Source organism: Salvelinus fontinalis, chromosome 25 (assembly GCF_029448725.1).
Source record: "Salvelinus fontinalis isolate EN_2023a chromosome 25, ASM2944872v1, whole genome shotgun sequence".
NCBI lineage: Eukaryota > Metazoa > Chordata > Actinopteri > Salmoniformes > Salmonidae > Salvelinus > Salvelinus fontinalis.
Window position 1 is genome coordinate 11,458,176 of NC_074689.1, and position 15,802 is coordinate 11,473,977.

The 15,802-nt window shown below is 45.1% G+C and overlaps 1 protein-coding gene across 1 annotated transcript in view; it reads right to left on the reverse strand.

The window, feature by feature from the left end:
- Positions 1 to 9,598: 9,598 nt before the first annotated feature.
- mtpap (mitochondrial poly(A) polymerase) overlaps positions 9,599 to 15,802 on the reverse strand; it is a 28,191-nt gene continuing 21,987 nt past the window's right edge. The window contains exon 9 of the mRNA XM_055881287.1: positions 9,599 to 11,328. Coding sequence (XP_055737262.1) covers positions 10,990 to 11,328 — 339 coding nt within the window. The 3' untranslated portion in view covers positions 9,599 to 10,989. The remainder of the gene's footprint in view (positions 11,329 to 15,802) is intronic.

The window sequence follows — 15,802 nt, forward strand, 5'->3', positions numbered from 1 at the left end:
TGCTCCTCATCACCCCCGCCCCACCTCCTCCCAACCTTTCCTCCTCCTCCTCCTCCTCACCCCACCTGCTCAGTTGTCACTAGCTAACACAGCCACTAAGTCACAATGTCTAAAACCCACCCATTTCTACAATTTATTTTCTTAAAATTTTATTTTAAACCTAAACCTAACCTTAACCACACTGGAAACCTTATCCCTAACCTTAAAATGAAGACCAAAAGCTATGCTGAACTACCTCACCCCTGCTCCCTTGTGAGGGCCAGGAGCAGAATAAAAGCATTAGAGTTAGAGTCTTGTACAACTGCACCAAATGCCCCAAATGCCTATTTAATCAAAAGAAAATAAATCTGTCCACATTCAAATATTGTCCGTCTGTGTAGGTCAACCTGTCCCTATTGGCCAAGCCCCAGAATTGGAACCTTCTGTCTGAGGTTTAGGCATGGAGACCCTATGGCACCCTATTCACTGCACTACTTTTATGTAGGTCCTGGTCAAAAGTAGTGCACTACATAGGGAATAAGGTGCTATTTGGGACATGTATAGAATCAGGCATCTGGCCTGGCCTGTGTCTTCAGGCCCCCACGCCTACTACCTAAACACACTGAGGAAGGAAGAGACACACCCAGACAGCACTCTGGATGTATGCCGAGACCATACCACACATATAATCACCTGGAAGGAAATACATAGAAAAAAGGTTGTTTTATTCAGTTACATGTTTGAAACGACCGATAATGATAAGTTGCAGCAGAAGTCAGCAGAGTAAGAACTTCTAGAACATGTTGTGTTGTTAGGTATAGGAACCCCTACCTATATGAACAGTACATGGCTTCCTCAATTACCTCGTACCCCTGCACATCAAGTCAGTACTGGTACTCCCTGTACCTAGCCATGTTCTTTTATACTGCCTGTACAAAGCCATGTTCTTTTCTACTACTTCTATATAGCCATGTTATTTTCTACTACTTCTATATAGCCATGTTATTTTCTACTACTTCTATATAGCCATGCTATTTTCTACTACTTCTATATAGCCATGTTATTTCTACTACTTCTATATGGCCATGTTATTTTTACTTGTTGTTTCTATTCGTTATTCACTTTGTATTTATTCCTCGGGTCACTACTTCTATTTTTTTACTACATTTAAAAAAATCTTATCTTTAACTCTGCATTGTTGGAAAGGGACCCGTAAGTAAGCATTTCACTGTCATAGTCTACACCTGTTGTCTACGAAGCATGTGACAAATAAAATGTAATTAGATTTTTGAATAAGGATGTCTCCTGATGAGGTTAAATGAGTTAGCATGGGTAATGGCCAATCTTACCCTGGGCGGAGCCACAAGGTCAGCCAGGTCATGGGGTTAGCATCCTGAAGGTCGTGTGGCACGCAGGAACCCCCGGTTACACACACAGGCTGTTGTTCATTATGAAGCCCATCACTAATGCAATATGAGTTAGCCTGTCTACTGCCCCCCCAACCCGATGCATACCATCCCACGTCCCTGGACTTCTAGAGGGTCCCTTAAACAGGCTATCATTGTCTGGAGTTCTGGAGGAGGACGGTGGAGTTTCTGTGTTTCCACTTCTCGGGGGGGGGGGGTGTCATTAAGCTGTCAGACAGACAGTAATGTTGCCCAGCAACCCAACCAGCCAGTGGAGGGAGGGGATGAGGGAGGGATGGAGAGCACAGAGCAGACCCACTGGAGGCCCAACAGAGGCTACTCTTCCTAATGGGGTTCATTAAGTAACACGATAGCTCTGTCTGGGTATAATAGTTGAGGAAGAGAAGAGGCCATGCCAAGAACCAGCATGATGTTGATGTTGTTTTCCTGGCTCGGACAGGCTTACTTTGCAAATTCCAGAATCCAAATATTTGGTAACAAGAGATGCGTTGTGGGCAGCTGAAGCCCTACAGTACAGCTGATGGTTGAGATAGGATGGGATGGACTATTTGTACGGGTCTGGGTTTTGCTATGCTGGGCTGGGCCGTGGCTGGAGATGTGGGCCCAGTGTTCCCTGGAAGCTGTTGTCTAGCTTAGGCCTACTGACGGTGTCCTCCAATGAACGAGGTAGGTAGGTATTAACGGGGACACGAATGTTTCAAGGCAGTAGCCGAGGGTGACCCCAGTAGCTAGCTCCACCTGGGACATCACAGGATCACAGACCTGTTTCTGCCTTAGAGCCTGTCATCCTTGAAGCCCAGTCAGTCTTCCTTGTCACTGGGACTGGGCTGCTGCTACAGATGCCCTTCTAATGAGGCACTAACATCTTTAAGCAGGTGTACTGATCTACAGGAAATCACACTACAAACCATCACCCTCATACATTTAAGACGAGGTGACACACACTGAGGGCATTTTTTATTTTATTTTTTACACTTAATCATATCACAATTGTATAAAATAAAAAAGTCTGGAGAATGCATATAAAACTTGGTGAATGCAGAGTCTTCTGAAGCTGAGCGAAATGAGTTGGCATGTGGGAAGAGTCTGACTTTCAGGAAATGGAAATTAAGGAGAAGTACAATGAATTTAGCCTACCAAATCGCCAAAACGCCTATTTATACCCAATCACGATCTCTTAAAAGTAAGTTACTACCTACAATCTAGTTTGTAACACGCTCTATGAAAAGGGCTTTTAAATGATGTATGATAACATGTAGTAAGTTTTGAAATTATGGAGTTAAGTCCATTTGACTTTGGTTAAAATTCTTGAAATGTTGATGATAAACACTGCAAAAGAAAATACACACTGAGTGAATAAAACACTAAGAACACCTGCTCTTTCCATGACATATATTGACCAGGTAAAAGCTATGATCCCTTATTGATGTCACCTGTTAAATCCACTTCAAATCAGTGTAGAAGGGGAGGAGAGGTTAAAGAAGGCCTTGAGACAACTGAGACGTGGATTGTGTATGTGTGCCATGCAGAGGGTGAATGGGCAGGAGAAAAGATGAAAGTGTCTTTGAACGGGAATGGTCCACCACCCAAAGGATATCTTGACAAATGTGGGAAGCATTTGAGTAATTATGGGCCAGCATCCATGTGAATTATCATAACCCTTCAGAAATTCTAACCTCTGTTATTGTAATGGTGAGCGGTTAGAATGTCTTGGGGTATCATATATGCGCATCTAACTTGCTCACGCATCATTATTCACAATTAATTCAGGACTTTCCGTAATCAAGGTAGCATCCACATTAATGTTGAACTGTTTAGAAACATATTCTACTCTTATTTACAATAAAAGTGACTCCAAAATAACAACATATCATTTACCATTCATATCTATTGGGCACAAAATAATCTGAAACACAGCCAAAGCAAACAGCAAATGCAGCCAACAAGTTTGTAAAGTCACAAGCTTGAAGTAGTCATCGCGTGCTAGGAATATGGGACTAAATACTAAACTTGACTACTTTCATACACAAGTCAATTTGTCCCATTACTTTTGGTCCCCTAAAAATGGGGGACTACTGTATGTACAAAAATGACTAAACGGTTCACCCATTATGGATGAAAATACCCTCATTTCAAAACCAAAGTGGTGGAGTAGAGCCAAAACAACTTTTGTCTTCAGAATAGAGGATGCGCAAATAACATTTATTATAAAAAAGTGCTGATCCAGGATCAGTTTCACCTTTCAGAAAATAAGATCATAAAGGACAGGGGGGGACCTGATCCTAGATCAGACAGTAATGAACCTGTAAAGTCCTCACATCCCAGAGGCTTTAACAAGAAGTAATCACTGCTCTGTGAGTGAGTATGTGTGTAATGAGTTGATGGAGCCTTCGTTAACCAGAAACTGAACCTGCACCAGGAAGCCGATAGAACTTTAATTACACAAGCTAAACTAGGACGGATTTAATTGGGAGCCAATCAGGAATGTGGGAATAGAGGGGGGGGGGGGCAAGTAGACAGAGAGAGTAAAGGGGGGGGTGGGCAGCGTATTATATCATCATTTTCTCTGATCTGCAGAAAAAAAAAGAAAGAAAAAAGAGGTTGAGGATAAGAGGGAGGACATATCCGGGAAATAAGGAGAACACTCAACTTGCATTCTGTATCTCATCTGTATGCCATTTCTCCTCCACCGTACTCTCAAGTCCCTCAGCCAATCAGATCTTGCAGAGTGGACACGGAACTCACCACACTGCGGGGGGGTGACCAATGACCAGTGAAAGATTGCTGTATCTACGCCACTGATTGTTCACTGAGACAATAGACAGCTGACAACAGAGAGTCATGTCTCCCTGCCAGCAAAGCTACCCTACTTCTGACGGTGGGTGTGAAAAATTGCTTCAGACAGGGCCTCTTTTGTACCTCTCACACCCTTCATGCCCTGTTCTGTCCCAGCTAAGCTGACCAGATAAAAGGTGTTTGTCCACACCCACAGCTCTCAATGCGCACAGCCAGAAGGCGGGTGACATTCGTCGTCGTCTCTGAACACCAACAGACAGACCCCAGCAGCAGAAACCCTTCCTATGTGCCGTCTTAGGTTACATTGGCTGTGGTTTGTTCATGCAGTACAGTGCGTAATGGAATTCATTCTGGGAAACCATAAACCCACATTTTCTGAAGCTCTGTCACTACAATCAGACTAGTAGTCCCTCCTTTTACTCCATTTCTTCACACCACATTTCATTCCTATTCCCTCCCTGCTAAATGTTTCCCTTCAATGGTATTGTTCATGCTCTATACGGAGTATAGGCCACCTCCCTTCCCCCACCAGTCCAATTCCACAAAATACATTAGACCCCCTCCTCCTCGGACGATTAATTTCAGATGTATGTGGTCGCTGAATTCCTTAAATAGCTTCCTCTTTTTAGTCTAGTCAGTCAGTCTTCCAGTAACAATGAATCCCGATCAGAATCAGCGGTCATAGGAAAAGTGAACTAAACGAATCAGACTACCATATGATATTGTAGCTAGCTAACAGCCCCTTGTTATTCAAACTTACTCACTGCCCTCATTCTGCTGGTCCAAACAGGAGAGGGAAACGGTTGTGTTTGGCTAATTGAAGTGATATGGTACAACAGAAGTCAGATTAAAAGGATGAATGGATCCCAAGAAGGCTATATTTGGTGTGGTGGTAATTGTGTCCCCTGATAGTGGTTGGTCAGACAATCTTAAAGTATGGTATTAGGGCAATGGGAGGTGGAGATGAGGTGTGTGTAGGGGAGCCAGGAGTTAGGCTCTCTCTCAGTTCTGGCTGATTATGAAAAGAGAGGGAGGAGATCTGGCTCTGGCGGGTTCTGATCATCTCTTTGGCATAGAGCCATTCTCCAGCTACCCTCTCCCTCAGCCCACGGACAGACAGTTCAACCCACCTGGATGCATCCTGGATCCTAACAGTGTCCAGGGCAACCACAGAAAGGCCCACACTGGGCACACAGAGCTTTGCATTGAGACCAACCAACTAGGGGGGACCAAACAGCTGCCCTTAACAGGGCATTCAACTCGGCAGTACAGTAGCCTGCCTACCAGTCCCAATCTTCATCCCAAACCACGCTGGACTTAACCACAGCCAGGATGTACAGTAACAATGTTGGAAACATTTTGCCATCACATCCTTTTCCAACGAGCAGCTGCAAATGGCACCCTATCCCCTATATAGTGCACAACTTTTGATCAGGAGCCGGGGCCTTGGTCAAAAGAAGTGCACTATATAGTGAATAGGGTGCCATTTGGGAGGCTGTGAAAGTGTTCCCGGAGAGAGCGTTACCATGGCGACAGACTCACCCCTTGTCCTTCATTCCGGTAGGGGTGGGTATCTGGTACAACGGTGTCTGTATATGGCGTGGGCCCATACTCCAGTTCGTTTTATTAATTAAAGCCATACAGATATTGAATCAATAGAAGGCTACTGAATGGGTGGCCTTTCGGTCATCCACCCTAGGTCTGCTATGACGGATATAAAAGGTGCAAACAACTACGGTGCCACCATTCAATTCATTTACCAAACCTGTGCCAGGCACCAACTAGGGCAAGGCAGCAGAGCGCCCTGAACCCTGACCTGAAGCAATTGCCCTTTTGGTACAGTGAGACAGAGGCATTCCCTTCCACTGTACACATTGCTTACATTATTGGCCGAGTCGCCAATGGCTACCTTTACTCTGCTTTCTCAGAGGTGAAAACGGTTTTCTATAGTTTAACTGCGATAGCTAGTTTTTTTTCCAGACCTGGGAGCTTTCAGTGACTGAAAATGAAAGCTGGACTGACGTGATACACACTGATAACCTCATGGGACCCGAGTCTGCTCTACCTACACCCCTCCCATGAGAGAGAGACAGGCTAAATGGCATATACAATATATATGAAAGAGAGAGCGAGACAGACAGGTGGGTAGCGGTAGAGGAAGAGAGAGAGGAGTTGGGAGAGGGCCAATTCTGCTTGGTTGGATGACAGGGGAGCGGGTGGTGTGGATTAAAAAGAGGATTGGTGGAGCTACACACAGATACACTGCCTGGGAGACTTGGGACGATTGTCCCATTTGTCCCTCAACACACGGAACCCATGTAATAGCCCCGGACAACGCTGTCAGAACAATTCATGGAACTGGGAGGGGAAGTGATTGGAGATAAGCTTTCTCCACTACGCACAGGTCTCTGTAAACTGTGAGTACGACCCAAATGGCACCGTATTCTCTATATCAGGGTTCTGACAAGACCAGTATCATGATACTCGTTAGTATCGTGGCAAGGAAACAAAACATGAACCTGATTTAACTTCTGTAAACATCGTTGTCATCCAGAGTCGCATGTATTTATCAAACTGTAGCACACTATTCTACATAAAGCAGGTTTTTAAAAGGACCAAATAGTTTGGTCTGCTTCGTGTTCTCATTTTTGGAGTGGGAAGAAAAGTGATATTGGTATCGTCATAGCCCTACTCTGTAGAGTGCACTACTTCTGACCAGAGCCGGTCAAAAGTAGAACACTATATAGGGAATAGGGTGCCATTTTGGGATGCAACATGTGTGTGGAGCCTGGGGAGTGCTGTTAGCATGGATCAGATGGTTTGATCAACGTGGTTCTAAAGAGGCCAAATAAGGACTAAATGGCAGCCTATTCCCTATATGGCGCACTACGTCTGCCCAGAGCCCTATGGGCCCCACGAGCTCCTGGTCAAACGTAGTGCCGGTGCACTGAGACATAGGGTGGCATTTCCGACACACTATAGCACTGGAATGTGTTTTCAAACAAATTACAAAGAGGTAATTTCATAAATTACAATAAAAACTGCGCTATCCATGGTCAACTATTTCACACCAGGTTTTAAAAGGATACATTTAATCTTAGTGTAAAAAAATCAAAAACAAAAAAAACGAAAGAAATTGTTAAAAGCTTGCAAAATAAAAGCTTTTAAAAGTGGAATTCCAATTCCAACTGCAAGCCAAGACCATTTTTTTAATCCTGTTTTCCATCGGATTTTTGCTCCAATCCCTCCGTTTTTCAAACCCTCAATCCACCCTTTTAAATTCCTTTAAGGCTCTGAAGGGCGAGCAGCTTGGAGCCAAGAAAATCCCCAAGTAACAAACTGACCAGACCTGGCTTCAACTATATTAAATCATTTCAACTATTCTAGCTGGGCTTGATTGAGCTTGCCTGTACTGTCACAATAAAACAGTTGTACAACAGAGACCCCCTTCCAGCTAGCACTGTAGGCAGGCTAAAACAAGCACTAATAATATTTCCAAGATTTCAAATACTATTTGAACCCAGGCCTGACTGATCACGTCCACGGCGTGTTCGTCGCTAGAACCTCCCGAGTTCCTCTGAGTATCCCAATCCAGCGCGGACCTATCACCATGTTGGCTCATAAATCAGAGCCCACAGTGTGCTGCCCGCAGACACTGAGGATGGGGGCCAGCGCTGGCAGGTTAGCCAAACACACCCCTTGAGAATCCCAAGAGCAGCTAGACACACTGCACCCTCTTCAGAAGGAGTACCCCTGCACAGAGAGTGAGGGGTGTCTCTCAAATGGCAACCTATTCCCTATTTAGCGCACTACTTTTGACCAGGGCCCATATGGGAAAGTACTGCGCTATGTAGGGAATAGGCTATCATTTCGGAAACAGACGCTCTTTCTCTGTGGAGTGGTACTACTTCTGCAGAGGACAGACATGCGGGTGGGCTACCTACTGGAAGAACCAGTCCGTTACGTAACATAGGTACACATTAAGAGAAGGTATAACACAGTATTATCGTGACCCGGAACCTTCCCACCTCTCTGTTGAGGAAGTATTGGCTCATGTCCGCAAATGGTCAGAAACTACGATTGTATTACACATGAACACCTACGGTACCTACATAGCGATGCATCCAAGGGAAGAGTTTGTCATGTTAAATCATTGTTCTTGTGTAAGAATACATTCCTAATAGCACGCCAGTCATAATTAAGTACTGGACGGAAAATCTGATTAGAAATTAATTTATCAAAACATACTCTATCTCAAAATTCTGTTGAGCTGCACCCTCCTGAACAAACCTCAAACACAAGCTCTCTAAACCTACAGCTACTCAGACGGGTAGAGAGGGGGGGAGAATCAGTGAGAGGAGAAAAGTTCAAAGCTATCCTGGCGTGAGTGTATAAAATATATTTGTGTATGTAGTCAGTGTATAAAGTGTGTATGTGTGTGTGTGAGAGAGGAGGCAGTTGGTGCTCCTCTCCTTTCCATCTCAGAGGAGGAACTGTTAAAACTGGATCCCTTTTCACCCCCTAACCTCCCGCTGCACAGAGCGGAAAAACAGCTGTGGGGCCACCGCACACTCCTGCTCCTGAACCAATCTCCTGGGACCTTCATGCACACACCCACTCTCACTGTCTCAAACACACCCACTTTTTTAGCATGAGTCCTACAGTAGTACCTCTATGGTTTGAAGAACCTGCAAATGAGGCAGAAACGTACAGTAGCTGGAAAAAAACACACATTCCCTTTCCATAACGGCAAACTATTCAGTGAGTAGGGGGTCATTCACAGAGAGTGCTTAGGTGGCAAGAAGTTTTGATGAAATAACGGTCTAAATGGCCTGATCTTGTGTACACAGTTCACCAAGCTTATCAGGGCTTGGCTTGGAAATGCCACATTTCTAATTAACATGACTGGCAATCAGGCAGTGTGAGCAGATTCTGTAAAAACAACATTAAGGCCCCGTCTCTCTCCGTCTCCTACGAGAAAACGAAGGACCCGTGTTTAAAGTGGAATGTGCCTACTCTCTAGCTACATATTTGACATGTTAGCTTAACCAGTAGCCAGGAAGAGGTCAATCCATTTTTACAAAATAACCACACCGCTGGTTCCTCTCTGCTCCAGACTGACTGGACAACCAACGGTATGGACTAAGTGTTTAAATATGGCCTTGACTAACAAGCTAGCATGAGTGCATTTTTGGTGTCCCAAACGGCATCCTATGCCCTATGTAGTGCACTACTTTTCATAGGGCTCTGGTCAAAAGTAGTGCACTATATAGGGAATAGAGTGCCATTTGGGGCTAACATTTGCTGGTGAAAGTTGAATCCAGAAATAACAGACCTCTTTAGCACATTGAATGTGTGACTGTCATACTGCTCATCATCCACCAAACATATTTCAATAAACTTGACCACAACTGTTTTTATTTTGTCATTAAAAAGTCTTAGTCCATTTTGTGACACTGATGACAAGGTCATGAACAGTCAAAATGATGTTTTTCATGAAATGTGATGATATTTGAAGGAAACCAGATCAAAGTATGAAAAATGACTGTTTCTTCTACATTGATAAAAGTTGGATCATAAAGTTACTGGTCCCCTCCCCATGTCAAACACTTAAGATTTATTATTAAGGGGACATCAATTTAACAAATTTTAATACAACAATGGTAACATGATATTCTCTTCGCTAATTTAAATAAGTACCACCAACAACAGAGAAGGCATGTTTGCAGAGAGGCTCGACAGCTACTCTACTGGTGCCAAAATTTGACTGTAGGGTATCAGAATCTTATTGAGATTTTACCTTATTCATCTATGGCAAAGATACTTATACGTTTCCCCTTTCATCTGTGTCTGGTGTTAGCTAGTTACTGGCTAGCTAGGGCTCGCCAAGTGAACACAGCCATCAGTGTTGCTGTGAACCACATCATAAGAGACATGCCAAAATGGCAGATATATTTTTTATTATGTAGATGATGCAAAACGGACGACGCTGGGCCAATTGTGCGCCACCCCATGGGTCTCCCGGTCGCGGCCGGCTGCGACAGAGCCTGGACTCGAACCCAGAATCTCTAGTGGCACAGCTAGCACTGCGATGCAGTGCCTTAGACCACTGCGCCACTCAGGAGGCCTAATTGATGCAGTTTCAATGTTGTTTGAGTTGCTTTGTGTCACCAAATTTGATTGAGGTAATTTCACTGCAACACTGCATCCAAGTTGCTTGACATAGGCGTTTCAAAGAGCTGTCAGTCAAGGCGAGCTCATGAATATAAGCTCCCCGCCCACTCAGCCTGCCTTTTCAAACTTCCTGGTAGTTAGCCGTGAGAAAATGACTTTTCAGAATTACTGTTTAGGATCTTTAATAAAAAACATCTGATCTAAATGTATACAAAGAAAACGGTGTCAGCGGACGCTATAACTTTATATACATCGATCTTTACATCGATCATATCTTTATGTACATCGATGTGCAAACGTCGCCATGTAGAGTAGTCGGACTTTCTTATAACGAGCATGTGGTCACAGGTACCCTTTTCACACTACCGTGCTGAACAAAACCAAACTGTTGTCACATTGTCCTTTTCAGGTAGGTTGCAGCAACCATGGCGCAAGCCATATCAGTACAGCTTGGTTTGGCTCTGATCGGTTATTTGCAGTTGTTTGAAAAGCAAATTGGACAAGTCCTCACATGTCCATTCTTTACGGCCATGATAGGGTACACAGCCACTGTTACCCACAGACCCAGAACTCACCAGTGACCTCTAGTGGGGCTGTACTGCATGGCCGCTCTCTAGCTCTTCACCTCACTGTTCTTTAGAGACTCCAGCAGGCCCTTTATCCTCTCGCTGGCCGGCTCCCTCTTCCTCTTCTTACGACTTTTAACCCCGGCCACCTGGGAGACCGAGGGCATGAGGAGCGCTGCCAGGCCCCAGGGGGCGTTGTTTCCGGTACCGCTGCCTCTGTGCGGTACGTTGAACTCCCGCTGCTGCAGCATCCAGGCGCTCTCCCGACACAGCGCCACGAACCGCTCCAGCTGCGTTCCATTAACATTTTTACTGACGTTCAGCGCGGGCTCAAAGGGGTTCTGGATGTGCAATGGGGACACCTCGGGTTTGTTTTGCTCCCTGCCCTGTGAGACAGAGAGAAAGAAAGAGAAAGTAAGAGATTGAAGGAGAGCAAGCGAGAGAAGGAGAAAACGTGAGATGGAGAGAGAAAGAAGGATTGAGAAAGAGAGAAAAAGTAAGAGGGAATGAGATCGTGAAAGTGAGAAAGAGCTGTCAAAACACCAACTGGTCTTTATACATGGTCCATCTATCTTATTGGTCACGCTGGTGAGGTCAGGTGTTTTGTGGCTGTTATCTATGCCACATGGGCCCATATAGAATGGATCGGGCTGGTCTGAGTCTGGCACACCTCTCCTCTTCCCAGGCCAGGCTAACACGTGGATGTGTCTACGTTCTAAATGGCTCCCTATATAGTGCCCTACCTTTGACCAGAGCGCTATGGGCCCTGGTCAAAAGTAGTGCACTATGTAGGGAATACGATGCCATCTGGGACACAGCCAGTGTCAGCTTAGCTATGAGGAACGAGCCTGGGGGCAGCACCAGCAGGGTAGACACAGATTCACCACGCCTCATCTATCATACCACTGACCCTCTGACACCATCACTAGGCTGGTCCTAGATCTGTTTCTGCCATCTTGCTAACTCCTCGTCACGCATGACAGCAAGGCTACACTATTGCTGCTTAGGAAAATGTGTCTGCCACGGGGATAGGGTGCCATTCGGGACGTAAGCAGAGCCCTCCAAGGTTCTATCCATGCGACATACCCACCTGGGTTCAAATAGCGTTGGTTTTCTTTCAAATGCTTCAGCTGCTGCCCGATCGAGCTTGCCTGACGAAATGGAACCAATGGAATAGTCCCAAAGGTGCAACACTCCAGTCTGGCTCAATCGAACCACACAAGGTATTCGACTCTATACAAATGCTATTTGAATTCAGGTCAAGCATGGCCTGCAAAACATCCAACTCCCATCTAAGCCTGGGGTTGTAACAAATAAATAAAAAAGGCTGACTGGATAGATGGCGAGAGAAAGAGAGAGACGGAGCCTCCAGCTCCATTGGATAGAGGGATGGATGACCATGGAGCATAAAGCCATCAGTCAGAGAGAGAAGTGGAGCAGGTGGAGAAGAAGGGGGAGAGATGGTAGGTAGAGGGAGGGAAAGAAAGAAAGAGGGAGACAGGAGAGAGACGGCACACAGTAAAGATGATTGATGGTGGTGTCTCTACTGAAAGGCCATGGCCACCACGCTTCCTACAGGCCTTCCTTCAATACGTCAATCCTGACCCTGGGACATGCACACGACTGACCCCACGTTAACGTCTTTACTACACTATATCTCTAGACTAAGGAGGAGCAACAATGAAAATGAGCAACCAAGCAAAAGAATGGGTAAATGGTATCCAAATGAACACGCGTCTAAGATTGAATAAACGCGTCGTTTGTTTTTGCTTACTGAGCATGAAGAACTAGAGATGGGGTTCATATAGAGATGGGTGGAGGAGCCGCCATCAATCACACAGTCGTCGGACGGCTGTCGTCTTAGCAGGCACCGAGGGACGTCAGTATGATGTTGATGTGTGATCGACAAACAACACTTTGCGACCACTAGCTCCCATCAGAGCTGGCCAATTATAAACTATGGCAATTAGGCACAGGGGTGAAAGAGTCTGTTTAGAGCTAAAAGAAAGAGGTTATTTCTGTTTAAAGCTTTCAGTGAAGCACTGTCACCTTATGTCTAAGGATGAATGGAGAAACAGAATGACTTGCTAGTTGGAGCCGATTAAAACAAAATGCCGTGTGTGTGAACGCACATGCTTTATACTTATTAAATAAAGGTTAAATTTAAATTAGGTAAGTCAGTTAAGAACAAATCCTTATTTACAATGACGGCCTACACCGGCCAAAACTGGACGACGCTTAGGCCAGTTTGTGCGCCGACCTATGGGACTCCCAATCACGGCCGGATGCGATGCAGCCTGGATTCGAACCAGGGATCATTGTAAACCTGCCACCCACACTATACGATACATTTATTAAACATAAGAATGAGTGTGAGTTGTCACAACCCGGCTCGTAAGAAAGCGACAAAGAGCTCTTCTAGGACCAGGGCACAAATAATAATCAATAATTTTGCTCTTTATTTAGCCATCTTACATATAAAACTATTTGTTCATTGAAAATTGTGAATAACCACAGGCTATAACTCTGCAATGTTGGGTTGTATTAGGGAGAGTCTGTCTTCAATCATTTCCCACACACAGTCTGTGCCTGTATTTAGTTTTCATGCTGGTGAGGGCCGAGAAGCCACTCACACATAGGTTCATGGTTGCAAAGGGCATCAGTGTCTTAACAGCGCGATTTGCCACGGCAGGAAACTCTGAGCGCAGCCCAATCCAGAAATCTGGCAGTGGCTTCTGATTAAATTCAATTTTCACAGAACCATTGGATGCAATTTCGATGAGGCTCTTGTTCAGATATCGCTACGTGGACTGGAGGCAGGGCATGAAAGGGATAACGAATCCAGTTGTTTGTGTCATTCGTTTTGGGAAGGTACCTGCGTAATTGTGCACCCAACTCACTCAGGTGCTTCACTATATCACATTTTACAATGTCCGAAAGCTTGAGTTAATTTCCACACAAAAAAATAATACAATGATGGAAAGACCTGTGTGTTGTCCTGTAGACAGAAGAGAGCTCCAACTTCATAATCGTAGCCTCAATTTTGTCTCGCACATTGAATATACACTACCGGTCAAAAGTTTTTTAACACTTACCCATTCAAGGCTTTTTCTTTATTTTTTCTATTTTCAACATTGTAGAATAATAGTGAAGACATTAAAACTATGAAATAACACATATGGAATCATGTAGTAACCAAAAAAGTGTTAAACATATTTAAATATATTTGAGATTCTTCAAATAGCCACCCTTTGCCTTGATGACAGCTTTGCACACTCTTGGCATTCTCTCAACCAGCTTCACCTGGAATGTTTTCCCAACAGTCTTGAAGGAGTTCCCACATAAGTTGAGCACTTGTTGGCTGCTTGTCCTTCACTCTGCAGCCCGACTCATCCCAAACCCTCTCAATTTGGTTGAGGTTGGGTGATCGTGGAGGCCAGGTCATCTGATGCAGCACTCCATCACTATCCTTGGTAAAATAGCCCTTAAACAGCCTAAAGGTGTGTTGGGTCATTGTCCTGTTGAAAAACAAATGATAGTCCCACTATGCGAAAACCAGATGGGATGGCGTATCGCTGCAGAATGCTATGTTGGCTAAGTGTGACTTGAATTCTAAATAAATCACAGACAGTGTCCCCAGCAAAGCACCCCCACACCATAACACCACCTTCTCCATGCTTTATGGTGAGAAATACACATGCGGAGATCATCCGTTCACCCACACCGCGTCTCACAAAGACCCACAGCGCGTCTCTCCAGATCAAAAGGACAAATATCCACTGGTTTAATGTTCATTGCTCGTGTCTCTTCTTCTTATTGGTGTCCTTTAGTGTGGTTTCTTTGCAGCAATTCGACCATGAAGGCCTGATTCACTCAGTCTCTTCTGAACAGTTGATGTTGAGATGTGTCTGCTCCTTGAACTCTGTGAAGCAGAGGCTGGTAACTCTAATGAACTTCTCCCCTGCAGCAGAGGTAACTCTGGGTCTTCCTTTCCCGTGTTGGTCCTCATGAGATCCAGTTTCATCATAGCGCTTGATGGTTTTTGCGACTGCACTTGAAGAAACCTTCAAAGTTCTTGACATTTTCCATACTGACTGACCTTCATGTCTTAAAGTAATGGACTGTCATTTCTCTTTACTTATTTGAGCTGTTCTTGCCATAATATGGAGTTGGTCTTTTACCAAATAGGGCTGTCTTCTGTATACCCCATACCTTGTCACAACACAACTGATTGGCTCAAACGCATTAAAAAGGAAATAAATGGGCCTCCCGGGTGGCGCAGTGGTCTAGAGCACTGCATCGCAGTGCTAACTGCGCCACCAGAGTCTCTGGGTTCGCCCCAAGGCTCTGTCGCAGCCGGCCGCGACCGGGAGGTCCGTGGGGCGACGCACAATTGGGCTAGCGTCGTCCGGGTAAGGGAGGGTTTGGCCGGTAGGGATTTCCTTGTCTCATCGCGCTCCAGCGACTCCTGTGGCGGGCTGGGCGCAGTGTGTGCTAACCAAGGGGGCCAGGTGCACGGTGTTTCCTCCGACACATTGGTGCGGCTGGCTTCCGGGTTGGAGGCGCGCTGTGTTAAAGAAGCAGTGCGGCTTGGTTGGGTTGTGCTTCGGAGGACGCATGACTTTCGACCTTCGTCTCTCCCGAGCCCGTACGGGAGTTGTAGCGATGAGACAAGATAGTAATTACTAGCGATTGGATACCACGAAAAATTGGGGAGAAAAGGGGATAAAAAAAAATAAAATAAAAAAAAAGGAAATAAATTCCACAAATTAACAAGGCACGCTTAGTAATTGAAATTAATTACAGGTGAATATCTCATGAAGCTGGTTGAGAGAATGCCAAGAGTGTGAAAAGCGTGGC